The following is a 17,123-nucleotide window of genomic DNA, read 5'->3' as shown; positions in this document are numbered from 1 at the left end:
ATGAATTGCCGTATTTTACGACACATGTGGAACTAATCAAATTGGTGAAATAACTAAATCAAACTCCAACAGGGTATGGTAAGGCGGGTTTACCAGACCATCTGAACTCCAAGTGAAACTGAAACCTTACCAAAAGTAGGACCGACCACAAGGCCTAATAATATATGCAACATCAAAGGAGAAAATTCGTATCTGCGACATGAAACGCGTTGCGCATTCTTTCCTCAGAATAACAATATTCAGACTATGTCGTTGGATACATATTACATAATGAGCTCGCTTTCAATAGTTATCGTCGCATTGGTAGTTATGTTCACATTTTATTACTGAATGTACATCTAATAACAAGTGCGCAATACTGATGCTCTTAGTTCGCTGACTGCTCTCCAGTCGATGCAGGTCACGTAAAATGAACTAAAATGACAATCACTTGATTAAGGGCAAGACCACCGATAAAACACATTCATGCCCACATCACGATTCCTTACGATCACAATTCACGACACATTACATCAAATGAACGGTACGTTGAGACTTACGACGGATCACTTGATTTTCTCGAAGTAAACATTGACGCCTCACATGTAAGGAATACAAGTATAAGAAAATAGTCACACATTAATGATGCCGTCTGAATGTCCATCACAGAGTGGCCACCCCGTTGCTGGTAAACCACCCTTTAGTAAATACAGACTAAGGCCGTGAAGGGTGACTTCACGGGGCGCCATTGTGCACGACCAGACACCGGCCAGCCCCGTGCGAGGAGCACCCTCGAGAAAATCATCTACAGCTACCATGAATGCTTGAAATGCTAGAAAGGGGAGACCCCACACATACACGTAGTGAGAAGACACGTCAACATCCTCTTAGAAGATGCAACCACGACTTCGCCACTAACGGCACAAGACAGCAATAAATTGGAACGAATGTATGTACCGGGGCTGCGTCACCGGGGGGGGGGGGGGGGGGGGGAGTCACAATTATTTGACTACCGCAGTGCAGCCTAATGTATAAGGGCTGCGTTGTTCTTTACCCTTATCCTGAGACCGTGGCAGGTCCCATGGGAATCTCTCTTCGCCAAAAATCGCAAGATAGATATCGCAATTGTTTACCTCATTCAATTCAAAAAGATAAATTGTCACAACGCACAACGGAAGGCATCATCCTGCTGATATTTGATTCGGTTTAGACGGTTTGCGCTTCGTACTTTTCACTCCCGTGACGACACGAGTACCTAAGTGCTCCAAGCATCAGAGAAGACTACGCGACTATGATATAGTGGCCTGGCGGCCCGTCGCTCATCCCACCCGATCGGGCTTCTGTCAAATCACCCTCGACTTTTCACACAGAGTGTAGTAGATCTGGGTGTGACCTCCACACTGAACGGACCACCAGCAGTAGCCGGCGACGGTCGCCTCGACACTCTTCTGCGGTGGAACTCTGAGCGTCGGAAATGATCACCGTCCGACATTATCGAGTCTGGAGACAGCTGACGCTCTTTTAGTGTCGGAAAATCCGTCCGCAGCGTCCCGCAGTGGTGATGCTATCTTTGGGATCACACCAAGAGCGCCGTGTTCCCGTACAGATCACTGACCGCGGTACCTCACCGGTGAGGAGACAGTCACACTAGCACCGCGTCACCCTTGACGTTCGTGTACACATTGCGGATCTCGAGCAGGTCCGACTTGAGGCGTAGTTTGGCGATCTCCCGGTAGATGTCCTCGCGGTGCTTTGGGTCGGCGATGCCCATGTTCTGCAGCTGAGGTCGGCTCAGGCGGACCAGGGCAGCACCCGCGATATCATGCTGTCGAGTGCCCATAAACACACAGGTCATTCGTAAAATTCAACCTGCTTCAAATAAGAAACGGCTTGATTTAAAAAATCTCGAGTAAAATCAATTCAAAAGACGGTCTAGGAAGTAGGTCAGGAGACGAGTGGCGTATATTGAAACTCAAATACAATGTTGAATAACAACTGTACCTACTGCCTAACGAGTAGTGATACTCATGAATCCATACTTTATAAAGCATTTCCTCGATGTCAAAAGCACAACAAATAGTGCTAATTCATCACAACCAGTACTCTCAGTGGACAGCGATCATCCCAGCAGCCCTTGCCGTGCCTCGCCTCACCTGCAGAAAGCGCTCTGAGTAGAGGCTGTGATAGTCGCTGAGGTGGCGCCTCAGCCACTTCTGAACATCGGTCACTGACCAGCGGTAGACGAGCCGCGGCGGCGCCGACGCTCGTGTCATATCGCACTAGTGATGCACAGGCTGGCACAGTGACCTGCAGAGGACAGAAAGGGACAGGTCAGTCACCTGTGGTTGAGTTTGGACTTCGGTTTGGTCAACTGTTGTCTGTGGGGCTCAGATAAATACCTAACCAATGACAGTGCCTATGGAGTATGAATGTCAATGCAGCCACCTCTGAAGATCATGCCAGACAAAAAAGTCAGGACAGGTCAAATATCCAACAAGGACCTCAGACCTGAGACCAGGTCACCTGCTGAATGTGGTCAAAAGTAGGACTGAGGAGTCAGCCATTATTTGCTGAGGTCTTCTTCACGCTTCAGGCCATCTAAACTGTGGATGTCAGGACTCAGGAGTCTGGAGTATGGAGAGCAGGGCCGTGGACTCATGTTATCTACTCTCACTTTGAACAAAATACAGATATGAACAATTTTTGATTATGATAGTCCTGGACAGCTAAGCATGTTGGATACCTATTAAGCAGCTCAGAAACCTGTGAAGTAAAACATTGAAACAACTGACTAGTCTGCCCTAAAGCTCAGTTGGTTGGGTGGAGGACTCCTTGAGGATGGATGGTGATGTTTACATCAATAGCCTCAGATGGTGATGAGAATCCAGGCTGGGTTTAAGTCTCTATGACCCTTTATGTACAACTCCTGGCAGGAATGAGCTGTGATAGATTGAAACAGCCACAACTTGAAACTTAAAGTCAATGAGTGGAAACAACAGACTCCAGTTTCAGTCACATCAGCATGATTAATTTGCTATCTTCCTTCAAGCAAATCCAATTCTGCTAATCTTGTAGGTAGGAAGTTGCCAACCACAGTACTAGAGTACTAGCCACACACAGGCATTAAATTCATAGCCATTAAATCCAATTAGTGTTCCAGAATTTGGGCGAATTATGGTGACCTCACCTCAAAATATGCTTTATTTGTGGCATTTTTAAGAATGATCTTGTTGGGTTCAGAAGCAGAACACAGCCAACATGGAAAGGAGCAAATTATAATACCTAAATCTGCCTACTACATGGCATTCCCATATTTGGGTCTATTGTTCTCAAACATGGGAACGAAAATGTGTTCTCATAAATAAGCACGCTTGACCATAGTTCTGCCAACTGACATGGAAAGGAACAAATTATGTATCAATAAAAACATTTGAACCTCTGCTTCAGTCATTCCAGAATGATAAATGTGAGAATCATGTTCTGTTATCACTTAAAACCAATGTAAGTGGAAGGAAATCATGACATAATACATAGACAACATGTTCCAGTTATTCATGTTATGAGTAATGACCACCTAATAACAATAATAACCATCTCAATCTGTGTGTTTTTGGAGATATCCATATCGTGCCTTTCATACTCACCAGAAAAATCAAACTCGGCTACTCTTATAATATTGATATACGATAAGAAGGCCCTAGACTCACTGTACCAATAATAAATAAATTAAATAATTCTTTATTATTATCTATTCAAAGCAGTCACACAGCATTCAGCAGTAACTTGGCAATGATCACTGAACCAAGGCCCCACTGAACTCTATAATGCAACTCACAATCACGGTATATAGAGAACTCATAATGCACAATGTGCAATGGCAATGAACCATTATAGAGTTCAGTGCAATGAACCAACCCCGCGTTCGATGTCTCTCGGACGACGAAGATTCTACGTCGTCCGGCCAATCCCGTCCAAGGTCAGCGGGGGCTCGGCTGCGGTTATGGAACGTGATTGGCCGGACAGCGTAGAATCTTTGCCGTCCAGGGCCCAGTTTCACCAAGCTCTGTTTGGGGTAGTTTCGGCGAAACTACCCCAAACCAGTTTCACCAAATGGGGTAGGTTCTGATTGGCCACTTCCAAACTACCCCATGGGGTAGTTTTTATTTTACCCCAAATTTGCCATGCAAACAGATGCTCACGGTCCGTGAGCATCTGAACAAGCCAATCAATCAGCTGTTTGCCGGCAATTCTACCCCAAATATCCGACCAAAATTACGGCTGACATTCGTGGGGTAATCTGTGAATATGATACGAATTGTGAGCAACAATTGACAGTAAAATAGTAATAAGAACATATTTTATTGAAGTCCAATCACCTGTCATGTTTGAGTATGCATTATTCATAGCATAGATACTTCAAGTTTCATCCAAATATTTTACTGCATGTAGCCTGCACCACCTATGCTTGTGATCTGCATTGCAACACCCAAAAGAAGCATTATAGATGTCGCCGATAGCTGAATGCCAGGATTTTTACTTTTTTAACTATTAAAGGTTTTCCTTCAACAGTGACCTTGAATACCGGATGAGGAAGCCTTGAAATATAAACAATAAAAATGCACATTCTTCACGGTGGTTATCTACATGCTGACGATGTGTCTTGTTGAAATGATCATAGTACTTCAACTTGTGTGATCTATTCAAATTATCATTCGAGGTATCTATATGCCTTACGGTCAATGTGCAAATATCCAGCAAATGTCAAGACGCTAACAACTGAAATAAAAATAAAAATGCCGTACCTAAATCAGCAAGAGAATGTCGTGCATACCTAGGTAATTCTCATTAGAAATAAAAAGCAAATGGTGCAAGTAATGCGTAATAAGCAGTTGTTAAAAATACCAGGCCAAGTGGATTCGATACTTTCCATATCTATTTTTTTATTTTTGTCGCTGTTGTGCATATCTCAATAAAGTTGCGTTAAATGGGCCGTGCATCTGTAGGTACTGTATGTATTTTGTAATGCACATTAGAAATAAAAGCATCTGGTGCAAAAGATTCGTAGTTAAAAGTCGCCAAAAATACCAAGCAAGGTGTATTCGATACTAGTAAAACATGCACTAATTTACTGAAACATTCTAATTATAAAACACTAGGTAAACATCTAATCTAATCTAAATCATCTAATTTAAACCACGGTGACTATAAATAATTTAAACATCTAATATAAACATCAAATTTACTAAAACACTAATTAATTTTAAAACATTCGATACTATTCGATAATAAAACATGCCATTGTTCTGTAACCTATCCATCAAGATTCGCGGTTGTGCATTGCCATTCCTTTCTCAATAAAGTTGTGAATCTTGGAAACTGAGGTGCCATTGTGCCATCGTTACCAAGGTGATTGGTAGACAAATACAAGAAGCCAAATCAAATGTGTTCTTCATTTCACGCCGTCGTGAAATGAAATTCTCGACCAATCAAAACGTTCCGTTGTTTTGCTGATGCTGCTTGCTTAGCAAACATTCACAAGAGACGCCGAAACTACCCCATGGGGGTAGTTTGAGCTGGTGAAACTGGATTTTACCCCATGGGGCAGAATGGAAATCTACCCCATGCCGAAATTACCCCACTTGGTGAAACTGGGCCCGGGAGACATCGAACGCGGGGCAAGGCGACGCCCCACTTTCGAAATTGCTGCGCAGTATATGCCGACATAATTCAATAAGAGGGAAATAGCTACCAAATTTACTCATGCTGTACCCGCGAAGTTTATAGGACGGAGGTAAAATAATGAGGTGATGACTTATTAAAGGGACCCTCCCACCTTCAAAAAAGTCAATGAATTGGCATGAAAGTGATGTCGCTCGGTTCAGAAAGAGCAAAAACGAATATCTACCAAATTTCATCGAAAAATATTCACCGGTTTTCAAGATATTAGACTTTTACTTTTGTTTACTATTTGGGATCTCCGCTGTTCCTAGCGACTTTATTTGAAAGTGCGGCATTTGTTGCGCGCAAAGCAGCATATACCACCGCGTGCTACAAAACGTTTTAGTCAAACATTTAACGGACGTTCGAAAGCCTGATGACGTCATCAGACTCCCGTAATGGTTAAGAGATAGGGACTAAGCTGGTCCCACCCTGCAAGTAAAGGGAAGAAATTTCTTGAACACCATAAAGCTGCGGGGGTTGCGACCAGGATAAATGGTGGTTTCTGAGCCTGGCCGCAAACTTGGCTATCTCAACTCAAAACTAATGTTAAGGTGGGATGGTCCCTTTAAATTAAAAAAATTTCGTTTAGTGTATTATCTTTGTTTTTGTTTACTTTTGTCATAAGTTTTACCAAAGTTTTTCATCCTTCTGTAGCACAATGGAAGATATTTTTTCCTTCCGTTGAAGTATTTAGGCTGCCATTTTTTGCTTACTCTTCGTTCCCATGGCAACGCTGATAAAGTGTAAATCGCTGAAAACAAAGTGGGTAGGGGGGGGGGGGGGGTAGAGGAGTAGGGGCAAGAGTAGGGGATAGGTATTTTCAAGGCCGTATATAGGTATTTTATATGTGGGGAAGTGTGGGGATAGGGGCGTGCTCAAGATTTATACCAAATTGAGACAGATAGGCGTGATCAAGGCTCTAAATACATAGGAATCTTGCTAAATACAAGGGCGTCCTTAGGCACCCTTAGGCACTGTAGGTGCAAACAAGATTAGCTCTTTGCAATAGTTTACTAGTTACTGCTGTAGTTTACCCTGGGCGCTAATCCCCGGCAGCGATTCACAGGTGAGGTCAAAATACTGTGGCCAAAACCTTGGCCTGCATTGGCCTGTGGCCAAAACTCGTCATCTTGAGCAAGAGTTTCAGATAAAACGAGCTTGTGTTTTGTGAGCCGTGAGGCGAGGCGCGGTCATTTCCTCTTTTTGCACCACCATTTGACTTTGAGGTCAAGTCAAAGACCACCCGCGCCCCAGTCTCCGCTGGGGGTCCTGGATTTCAACGCTCTGCTGGGAGGTGCAAGGCTATATAAGTCGATCGCCCCTTCTAACACGGCACCTGGGTCACGTAGCGACACGCCGTGGCACTTGGCAGTAGCCTAGGCGGCGTTCGAAAGAGCCAAAGAAAGAACGTCAATAATGAAAAATAACGTCAACTCAGGTCTGGTCACCGGAGGTCACCGAAGGTGAAATTTCGCCACTTTCCAGGTCGAACCTCGATAATTTTCGACAAACGAACGCATAGCTCAGGAACAGATAAATAGAGCTACAGCGCCACGGAAGAGCGCATTCGATAGCTATTTTAACGGTATTTCTGATCGATGCTCTCAGATTCGACCTAAGGTCAAGGGTTTAGTCCGCAGGGGGCAAAAAATGCCAAAATAGGCAATAGGCATTTTTGCGGAGTTTTTTTTTCCGGAAAATGACTTGACACAAAACTTACACGATCTTACTAATAGCAGCATCGGGTTCCTCTTGTCAACACGCATTGAATGAACTATGAGTTGACCTCGAAAGGTCAACTTAAAAATTTGACCTCAGGTGAGGGTCATGACCTGACCAAAAAAGGTCATCCTACTCATGCTGCAAATTTGTCGCTCCGTATCGTCGAGTTGAACACGTCAAAGGCGTTTTCATGGCTCTAGCGTGCCTCTATCAAAAGGTATTAGCGAACAACTGTTAGATACCATTCGTGACCTGGGATGACCTCAGGGACTTAACGATGGATCACGGGTGCCATTTTCCGGTTCATTGTGTCCTTTTTACTTGTAATTCGATGCTCGAAAGTCTGACGTTTGTCCAAAAGAGGCGCCTTTTATTTTTCTCCCTTTGACTTGGGTAAGTATGTACCTACTGGGGTGGAGACTGGAGAGGTCGCAAAGTTGACCTGACCCTAGGTCACCGATATCCAATTTCCGAGATATATTTTGTGTATTTACATACTGTTGCCCTTATTAATTGCTAAAAGTTACAAATTGGTCGGTAACTCGGTGTAGCTACGGCAGGCATTGAAACTTTTATGAGGTGAGGTCACTTGACGTGAACTGGTGGCCTGACCTTGTGTGACCTTGTTTATAAATTTTCATAGATTGTGCAGATTTTTTTAATAAAGTGTGCCAGAACGCCGCCGTTTTTTATAGATATTCGCGAAAAACTGGGGGGGCGGGGGTGTTCAACCCCCTTCCCCCAAGCGGGGCGCGGGAAGGGAAACGACTTCGCTAGAAAAGGTCGCTGAGCCGAGATACTTTTGACGTCGTGTTTGAAACGTGATAATCATGGTAATTGGTAAGCCCGCGTGTCCGAATGCTATGAGTAAGTACATAACTACTTTTATTATATAGGTGCTTTCACTTTTAAACTTCTCGTACCTATACATCGTTTTTGAGAAAGCTAACAAGTAACTTATTCAATATTGACCTTAGTTCAGTCACTCCTAGCCTCCTAGGGCTGAAAGCTGGTCGAAGGATGTCCTATTGCTTGCTTTTTATTATATTTGATAGGTCGTTTTAAATCTAAATGGCCTTCGTTTTAAATCCATCGTGGCTTTTCCGACCTGCTATAGCTCATTTGCAGCCCGGGATTTATTCACGAAAACCTGGAAGACCTCAAGCCGCAAGCTACCTTAGTGACGCTGTATATGACGCAACCCAAGTTCACAACGCAAAGCCTAGCATCGAGCGTCGGGCGCCTTACAAGAAAATAATGTGTGAAATCACAATCTCTTGCACACCACTCAAGCATGCATTAGATAGTCCCTGTCTCAGAAGATTTCCGGCGTCAAAAAAAGCCTAACATTTACAATAAGCCCCCATTGACTTACAATGCTGTGGTCGTAAGACCGACCAGACTTAGAGTGACCCTTAGGTACGTAGAATCCGAGATACACCTACTGAAGTTTTGTCATGGACTCGGGAACTTACTGCTTCTGCTGAAAGTTTCATTTCCCTGCGAAGAATTCCCAGTCATTGAAGGGTTGCGAATTTTCAACATTTACGAATCGTTAAGAGTTTTACTTATGACTTCATAGGTCAGTGACCTGACCTGAATAGGCGATTGTTGTTACCATATCCGACTAATAGGTTCCGAAAATCTCGAAAAAAACATCGGGATTCGAAGGGGGTGGGGTGGGGGTGGAGGGTTACAGCCAACCGTAATCCGAACCAACCATCCCTGACGAGGGAGGGTGGGTTCAAAATTCAAATGAAGCTGGTGAAAGAGAGATGGACGTTGTGAAAAGGTCGATATTAGCGAGTACAATGGATATTACCAAGGTTGATTGATATTGACCCCGAGCGTGGACTTTTTGCATCGAGGACGGACCGCCAGCTAGACATTATTTTATTTATTTGTTATAAGATGCAGAACATGTAAAAGAATTAGAAACTAACGCATCAGATGTGTATTTGACGCGTGTTTGAGCCGCGCTCCGGGCGAGACAGGCCACGACCCGCCACCCGGAGGCCACGACCCCACGACCCCGGGACCGCACGACCCGGAGCTGGGCGAACGGTCGCTCGGTGACCTCAGAGTGGGCTCCCCGCTCCCGGTAAGGTAGTGTAACACTTGGTTGCCTGGATGCGTCACGATTACATGTCTAGCAATGGGGCAGCCGTTAGCCCTTGAAAATGGGAAGTGTGATCAAAGACGAAGGTGGGCTGGTCGCTCGATAGGATTCAATACGATTATTCGCCGATAGCCGTATAGAGAAATTCGGAGTGTGGTTCCGCCCGTTCCCGCACCAAAGTTGGGTGTAACACAAAGCTTGTTTTCCTGCTTGTCTAACGAGTCCACTGTCCATGCCTCTTTCAAGCATCGATGCGGTGCTGTGGGGTGCTGATAGACTCTTCTATCCCGAAGTCGTAACGAAACGCCCTAGATTTCTGTGATTCACAATGGAGAAAACGCTGGCCATTATCAAGCCGAACGCAATTGCAAACGCCGAAGAAATCGAGAAAATGATCATCAAAGATGGCTTCACTATTGTTCAGGTAATTTTGTTTTAGTATTGGGACAACAACAGTTTTGTTCATGTCTGCTTGCTGTGACGCTGGGCGTGGCACATTGCGAGCACGTGGCGAGCCACTACGTATACGATAAATGACACTAATCTATCTCTCTGATGCAGTCTGTTTTCAAAACGGTTATATCGGTGAGAAACCAGGGAGAACTTCATTCACTATCTCTACATTTCCCGACCTCATTTATAGACGGCTGGTGTTTGGACTCTGTTTCAGCGACGCCGAGTGCTGCTGTCCAAGGAACAAACCATGGAGTTTTACGCCGAACACCGTGACAAGCCGTTCTTCAGTGATCTCATCAATTTCATGACTTCAGGTAAATCTTTGCCTATTTACTGGGACTTGGGATGCGAAGTTTGTCGTCTACATATTTGACGCTTCTTTTAGCCCCCCCCCCCGCCCTTTGGCGCTTGGATCCCGTGTATTGTGTTTGAGCTGCCCAACTAGCAGCTGCTTTTATCCATTGACTTCAATCTGTGTTTATTACCGAGTGCATGCCTTTTTTTGCCTACTGGCAGTTTTAAGGGCATGTCATTACCTGAACGTGTCGCAGCGATCAGTGGATTCGCAAAACAAAGACGGTTGTGCGTTATTTACCGTGTACCCGTGTATGAATAAATACGCATTCATACCTCCCATTCGCTTAGCATTGAAATCTGTTTGTAGTGCGTATTTACTCTGCTTAGTGCTCAAGTATCCTCGATCACTGATGGCGGTCACCGGTCATGATCCGAACTCAATATTCAGACACTGCTGGGATAGTGACCGAGTCTTCAGCCGCCCCATGACTCTGAGTTTGTCACTTGATCTGTGAACTATCGTCGGTGTCCATTTCGGCTGCCGCCACGCGTCGTCGGTATAAGGCCCGAGGGCGTGAACCAGCGACCGAAGGCATGGCGATTGACGAATGTATGACATTCATTATTGAAGACAGTGTGATGGATGTCGTCTCAAAAGTGTCTGTGTAATGCAGTCTTGAATTTGATACTGAGCTGCCGGGACCGGTGATTGTCACTGTTTAACTGAACGGCAGGGCTTGTGCTTGTCAGCGTTAGATAATGTGCCGCGATGCCGGGGATGAGCCGTATTTGATACTGTGCCGCGGGGTTTGTGCCTGTCAGCGTTAGATAGCCGCTGTGCCGCAGGGCCGGGCCAGCTGCGGCCAGTCAGTAGATCAGTGGTCTGTTCATTGTTGTTTTCTGACAATGAGCTGCAGGACCGGGGTGGTCGGTACTCGATACCATGATACAGGATATATTTAGCGGTGGTTCGTATTTGATACGGTGATAGTAGGAAGGGGTGGTCATTATTTGATACTCTGATACAGGGCGGGGATAGTCAGTATTTGTACTGTGCCGCTGGACCGGGGATAGTCGGTAGGTATTTGATACCGTGATACATGGCCGGAGATCGTGTTTGATACTGTGCCGCAGGGCCGGGATAGCCAGTGACTGGTTCTATGCCGCAGTGCCGGTACTCGTCACTGTTTGGTATTGTTCCGATCATGTGTTTGTTCTGCAGGCCCAGTACTAGCCATGGTGCTCAGTAAGGACCGCGCCGTCCGGGCCTGGCGTCGTCTGCTGGGCCCGACCAGCGTCGCCGCCGCCATCAAGAAACATCCAGACTCTATCCGGTTAGTGTTTCTTCCTCTATCGCTATTGTCCCGTGCTCCCATTCCCACTTGGCAGTTATTGGCCGTACTCACCCACTTTAAGGTTGCGCTCCTCATCTACCACTAATGCCGATTAGTCACGTAATGCTCACGTAATAAAGATATTTGTTTATTTACATTTATAGTGCTACCGCGCACGCGTGCATACTCGCAGCTAGCATGGCTGAAATGACCACTAGATACTGTGTCCGGATCCGATAGGTGTTATCACAAGTGTATTCGCGGCCATTGGGGCGACGTAAGAAAAGAAGAAAACAACTGGCTCCAAGAACTTTAAATTATCAGTTAGCATGCATCTTTTCCTTGATCTGTAGAAAATTTACCATTGATTGCTAGAGAAAATTGCATTTAAAATATTCTATCTATGCTTTTTTCATTGTTTGCACAATATGTTCTTTTATTAAGCTAGAAATACTAATTAGAAATAGTTCCCGCATCATCAAGAACAAAAGGGAAGGCTTGAAGTGAATACAATAATCTAAACGGTGTTGTAATCTATGTGAAGACACTTCTAAAATTGCCTGTAGAAATATTGAAGGCAAAAGTTCAACTTTTTCACAAGACGGATGTCTATAAACCTATTCAACGTATGACAACTTAGCCGGTATTTCGTCGCCTACAGCCCAGCTTTCCCTATTGACCGATAGAGGCGCTGCTATCGATGTCCGCCCGTGCCGCCTAACGCAATAGCAAAAGTGTAGTTAATCGGACTGGGAAGTATAGTATCATGCGTGTCCGATCACTTTCTATTTGTTTTCGCTCGGCACGTTGTTTCGCTCTGTGGGCTGTTTCCCAATAGACGGTGCTGCGGGGTCTCGGTCGCCAGTATCCCGCTCTGCTGATCCTCTCAGTCTGACCGTGCCGTCTGTCTGTGCTGCTCCTCGTTCCGTCTGACGCCGGCTGTCGGTGCAGGGCCAGGTTCGGCTCGAGCGATACGGAGAACGCCGCCCACGGCAGCGACTCGGCCGAGAGCGCCGAGCGCGAGATCCGCTTCTTCTTTCCCGACGGTGAGACACGAGCCCCGTTTACATAGGGCTTTCGGCCGGATAGGTCGTCAGAACTAACGAAATGTGTCTGAAATGTCTCGTTAGTAGAATAAATGTCTCGGTATCGGAATTCCACTATCTGGCAACGAGCCCTATGTAAACGGGGCTATTGAGGGCTGGCTCACGGTTCAGCAGCGAACGAACATCAACTAACATTTCATCGGCTTGAGATGACCACGAACCAAGACGTTTTACATTTTATGGGGAAAAATAATATTTATCGCAAACGTTGTATTTAGTATGTACCATGTAAGTGTGTTATCAATTCAAAAGGACTCACACGAGTGAGATAGGCAATACAAAATGTTATTCAACACGTATTTCATAAATTTGGATTGCTGATGGGAGATTTGGTAGACCAGTTTTCCGGAGCGGCGCGATGTAACCCTCCCGATGCCCCTGTTCCCGCAGTGACCCTGTACCCGATACTGAGCGGCATGGAGGCCAGGGACTTTGTGGACGACTACGTCAGCGAGACGCTGGTGCGCGGCCTGACCGAGCTGTGCAAGACCAAGCCGGCCGACCCGGTCAGCTGGCTGGCCGAGTGGCTGCTCAACAACAACCCCTACCAGCCGGTGCAGGGCGTCCACTAGTGGTCAGCGGCAGAGCCGCACCCAGTGCTACAGGGCGAGTCACTCATACGACATTCGCCACACCACGGTCGCCATCGCAGCGGTCCCTGACGATCTCAGAAACTTTGGTGATCCAGATTATACTGGTAGGAAGAGACCAGACTGGCCTCAGTCTGGCATTAGGTGAGTTCCCCGGTGAAAGCTGTGCGGACACTGAAGTGAACTATCAGACCGTCGCCTCAACTCTAACTACTGCCGGTGCCGCGCGACCGCCAATAATCACTGGCTTCGCCAGATGTGGTGCAGAGTGGGGTCAAATGTCGAGTACCTTTGATTGCAAAAAAAAATCGAGGATATGCTACCTCACAGTGTGTTAAATCCTCTCTTTTGCGGCCTAGAACGTCAGTGAGACCCTTTTAACGTTTGCGTTACTGCTTACACGCTACACGACAGCTGTGATCCGACCTGTGGATCGCCGCTCCAGCTCAGAAATATTTTTGCGTCCTTATTCTGTCTGTGATAAAATATTCATTGTCTGTGATAAAATGCATACACATTGTCACATCAGCCGTGTGTTCAAAGGAAACAAGGGAAACTATTTTCGAATCTTTTTATTGGATTCTTTAATAATAGGCCTATGCTAAGATAGCTCGTTTTAGTCATATGGCTAGAAAAAAAAACAAGGTGAGGGTTCAATGTGGAAAGTCCCGGCTGAAACAAAAGCAAAACAATGTGCAATGTGCACTAAACTCATAACTCAAAATCCACTGCGCAGTCGCAGAGGCGCGCAGACCCCGTCCCGGTTAGCCGATGGGACACCTGGGGCCCGTACAGGATGTGCAGCTGTAGAACGGCTTGCAGTAGCACGGCGGCGCCGGCTCTGGCGGCCGCGGGCACGGCGGAAACCGCACCTGACAGCGCTCCCCGACCGGGCACTTGTTGGGGCAGCCGGTGGGGTAGCAGCAGTTGCCGCGGCTGTCCCGGCGGCAGGACGAGCCGGCCGCGCAGTCTCTGTCCGTGCGGCACTCGTCAACGGGCTTCTTCTGACAGGTGTACCGGTCTCGTCCCTCGAGCCCGCCGGCCGGCGCGCAGCGCTCGTTTGGTCCGCAGGGCGGCTGACAGCGCGACTGGCAGGCGTAGCGCCACTGGCAGAAGCAGGGCGGAGAGTAGAGTACCGGTCTGGCGCACTGCCCCGCTGTCGGCGGCACCTGACGACACACCTCGTTGTCGGCGCACTTGCGGGAGCAGGTGTACTGGCGGCAGCAGTTACCGCGAGCGTCCGTCTGACACCGGAACCCGGGCGGGCATCGGCGCGTACGGGAGCACTTGTCACGCACACACACGTGCTTTCTGCTGCCGTTCGGCTCGGGGGCGCCCGAGCTCAGCCCGCAGCGCAGACCCTGGCCGCAGGGCGGGTCACATTTCAGCACTTTGTTGACACACCTGAACCCCATCGGGCAGTAACATGGTGGCGGCTCCCAATTGACCATATGGGGGCACGAAGACAAAACAGCCTCACACCTCTGACCAGGACCACATCTCGGAGCACAGGTATTTGGCGTGCAGCAGTTACCTCGCCTGTGTTTCCTGCAGATTGATCCAGCTTTACAGTCCGAGTTCTTTTGGCACTTGTCTGTCACGCACATGTATTTCTTTTTGCTAGTAAGTATAGATGTCGAGGGGAGCAGCTCGCAGCGCTGTCCTTTGCGACAAGGTGGATTGCAAGCTGACACACACCTGAGCAGCGGCGGGCAGTAGCAGGGCGACGCGTCGGCCGGCGGCCGGGCGCACCGGCGCAGAATCTTTTGACAGCGCTCGCCCCGCCGGCACTTCATGGGACACTTGGTCGGGTAGCAGCAGTTGCCTCGTGAGGTCTTCCTGCATACGGAGCCCGGATGGCAGTGTAGGTTTTCGTAACACTCCATTGGCAGTTTTTTGTCCTTGCAGGTGAAGCCGTTGTCGACCGAGCCGTGTGTCAGAAGCTGCAGTTTCCCGGTGCGGCTGGGTGGTTTCGCCGGCTGACCGGGGGGACACCACTGGCCGGGACCGCACGGCGGGTCGCAGCGCGTCTCATTAGTAGAGCAATAGCCGTACCTTGAGGCGGGAACTCGTACACAGACTGTAGGCGGGCAACACCCCCTGTTGGAGATGCAGAACTCGCGCGGCGCCAAGGCACAAGGGTCGTACGGAGCTCCGGCCGAGATCGGACCAGTCAGCGTAAAGGTGACCAGCAGCAACAGGGCCGAGCGAGGCCGGCAGCGCGACGGCGGCATGGTGTAGCACCGGTGGCCGGGGGCCCTCTGACGGCAGTCGCGGCGCCGATCGGCGGACACGGACCGTCATTATCCCGTCAGCCAGCGGCCGCTGACGGCTCTGACCGCCGCGCCGACCTTTGGTGAGCCGACAGGGCCGCGTGTGACATTTGCCACGCGCGCTGTGACGGTGGTGCGTCACAGGCTGCAGGTCACGTGCAGCCTGTCTGTAGTGTAGGGGCACCGACCGGCGACAGCACGTCAACTAGGCCCGTCGGATCCCTGCCTTCACCTGATGACTGATACAGGGAGGCGCCGAGAGTGCCTGTGCGGCAATGGCCATGCCTTCGTGGGTGTACTTTACTACATGAGGGCTTACAAAGGCTTACATTACCCTAGGTGTGCAAAATACTACCACCGGACTCCCACCGGATGGCGAGATGTCGGCCGCCGCGCCCTGGCCGGGGCAAGCGAGACCGACGTCCAACCAAGACAAGACCATCCCACCGTGGAGCCAGCATGAACAGGTCACATTCTGCCTGGACGTCGGCCCCGGCGGCCAAAGAACAGCTCCCGCGGAGGGGGATATACGGAGGGGGGGGGGGGTGGAAGCCACTTAGGAACTCCCGCCGTCCCGCGCAGCCTGGATCTGGGTGGACTGCTCAGCGGCGGATGGCGTCCCCCGGGGCGGGGGCGGGCCACCATCACCCTCCCGTCGGGAGAAACTCGGGAGTTCCCAGTCGCTACGGGCCAGGCCAGCTCTGCTCCAGCACGCTCCTGTGTGCCGAGGAGGTGGCCCAGGACACCATCCGTGATCGGTCATGCCGACGCCGACACTGCAGACAGCTCAATAGTTATCTGCACCGACTCCCAGGCCACCTTGCGGGTGCTGGAAGGCGGGTTCTCCTCCCAGACGTCCCGCCATGGGATCTCCATCTGGGAGGACCTCCTCGCTCTCTCTCGCCGAGGATCAACCATTCGCCTTCAAAGGGTCCCTGCGCACGGCGACCTGCAGGAAAATGAGAGGGCCGACGAGCTAGCCAAAGAAAAATCTGGCCTGGCCCAGGACAGCAGCAATAGATGTAAAGACACAAACGAGGGCCGTCGCTCGCTGCGCCTCCCATCGCTAGCGGCAGGACTGGCCTCTTCAGGGACATCATGTGCTACCAGCAGTGCAACTGCAAGCCATGCCCCGCAGCCCGCTGCCGATCGTCTGCAGGGAGGGCGCCGACACTCCGCCGAGCACGTGTTACTCAGGTGTCCGTGCCTAGCCGGCGCTGGCCTGCGCCACTCACGGACAATATTAGACTGCGGCCCACTGCGGCCTGCGGCCTAAGTAAGGGACGGCGAACTGGTGGCGGCCTTGGTTGGCGGCTACCTCAGCCACAAGGCTGAGGTAGCCGCCAACCAACACACAAGGCACAAGGCATAAAACTTTTTTAAAGCTGCTAGATTGAAAAAGGGCGATTCATGGCATTACATCATTGCGTGCATTGCAGCCTGCAGCCAAGATTGCAGCAAATGTAGGTATTGCATTCATAAAAAATCACAACAAAATGTTTTTGTTCAAATCAGCGTATCTCCCT

The 17,123-nt window shown here is 48.8% G+C and overlaps 3 protein-coding genes across 16 annotated transcripts; 1 reads left to right on the top strand and 2 right to left on the bottom strand.

Annotated features, from left to right (window-relative positions):
- Nucleotides 1-304: 304 nt before the first annotated feature.
- On the bottom strand, nucleotides 305-5,529 carry LOC122367919 (protein aveugle-like). 5 transcript variants are annotated; one of them, XM_043341455.1, is made up of 3 exons: nucleotides 5,276-5,529; nucleotides 2,133-2,286; nucleotides 305-1,804 (listed from the first exon to the last, which is right to left on the bottom strand). In XM_043341455.1, the coding sequence occupies exons 2-3, from the start codon at nucleotides 2,250-2,252 to the stop codon at nucleotides 1,622-1,624; spliced, it is 303 nt and encodes a 100-aa protein (XP_043197390.1). In that variant the 5' UTR covers nucleotides 2,253-2,286; nucleotides 5,276-5,529; the 3' UTR covers nucleotides 305-1,621. The 5 variants fall into 5 exon arrangements, with proteins under 5 accessions (XP_043197390.1, XP_043197399.1, XP_043197426.1 ...); XM_043341464.1 differs by having other exon boundaries at nucleotides 5,290-5,336; XM_043341491.1 differs by lacking the exon at nucleotides 5,276-5,529 and adding an exon at nucleotides 4,356-4,481.
- Nucleotides 4,182-13,852, top strand: LOC122367873 (nucleoside diphosphate kinase homolog 5-like). Of its 10 annotated transcripts, none has more exons than XM_043341403.1 (6): nucleotides 4,182-4,266; nucleotides 9,788-9,965; nucleotides 10,212-10,311; nucleotides 11,517-11,628; nucleotides 12,580-12,674; nucleotides 13,125-13,852. In XM_043341403.1, exons 2-6 carry the CDS (start codon nucleotides 9,870-9,872, stop codon nucleotides 13,304-13,306), a joined length of 585 nt encoding a protein of 194 aa, XP_043197338.1. In that variant the 5' UTR covers nucleotides 4,182-4,266; nucleotides 9,788-9,869; the 3' UTR covers nucleotides 13,307-13,852. The 10 variants fall into 10 exon arrangements, with proteins under 10 accessions (XP_043197338.1, XP_043197345.1, XP_043197329.1 ...); XM_043341410.1 differs by having other exon boundaries at nucleotides 4,208-4,271; XM_043341394.1 differs by lacking the exon at nucleotides 4,182-4,266 and adding an exon at nucleotides 5,758-5,783.
- A 236-nt stretch (nucleotides 13,853-14,088) lies between these two features.
- Nucleotides 14,089-15,558, bottom strand: LOC122367279 (keratin-associated protein 4-9-like). Its single transcript, XM_043340248.1, has 3 exons — nucleotides 15,380-15,558; nucleotides 15,023-15,163; nucleotides 14,089-14,728 (listed from the first exon to the last, which is right to left on the bottom strand). Exons 1-3 carry the CDS (start codon nucleotides 15,556-15,558, stop codon nucleotides 14,089-14,091), a joined length of 960 nt encoding a protein of 319 aa, XP_043196183.1.
- Nucleotides 15,559-17,123: the final 1,565 nt, after the last annotated feature.

This window comes from Amphibalanus amphitrite, unplaced genomic scaffold (genome assembly GCF_019059575.1).
Source record: "Amphibalanus amphitrite isolate SeventyFive unplaced genomic scaffold, NRLGWU_Aamphi_draft 000031F_arrow, whole genome shotgun sequence".
NCBI classification, from domain to species: domain Eukaryota; kingdom Metazoa; phylum Arthropoda; class Thecostraca; order Balanomorpha; family Balanidae; genus Amphibalanus; species Amphibalanus amphitrite.
This window is presented reverse-complemented; position numbering and strand designations above follow the sequence as displayed.

Coding starts and splice junctions, on each gene's coding strand:
- LOC122367873 (XM_043341403.1), top strand. CDS start 9,870: ATGGAGAAAACGCTGGCCATTATCAAGCCGAACGCAATTGCAAACGCC. Junction 11,629..12,579: donor AAACATCCAGACTCTATCCG/GTTAGTGTTTCT, acceptor CTGTCGGTGCAG/GGCCAGGTTCGGCTCGAGCG. Junction 12,675..13,124: donor CCGCTTCTTCTTTCCCGACG/GTGAGACACGAG, acceptor CTGTTCCCGCAG/TGACCCTGTACCCGATACTG.
- LOC122367279 (XM_043340248.1), bottom strand. CDS start 15,558: ATGCCGCCGTCGCGCTGCCGGCCTCGCTCGGCCCTGTTGCTGCTGGTC. Junction 15,164..15,379: donor GTACGAGTTCCCGCCTCAAG/GTACGGCTATTG, acceptor CTCCGTATGCAG/GAAGACCTCACGAGGCAACT. Junction 14,729..15,022: donor TACTGCCCGCCGCTGCTCAG/GTGTGTGTCAGC, acceptor GATGGGGTTCAG/GTGTGTCAACAAAGTGCTGA.
- LOC122367919 (XM_043341455.1), bottom strand. CDS start 2,252: ATGACACGAGCGTCGGCGCCGCCGCGGCTCGTCTACCGCTGGTCAGTG. Junction 1,805..2,132: donor ACTCAGAGCGCTTTCTGCAG/GTGAGGCGAGGC, acceptor GGCACTCGACAG/CATGATATCGCGGGTGCTGC.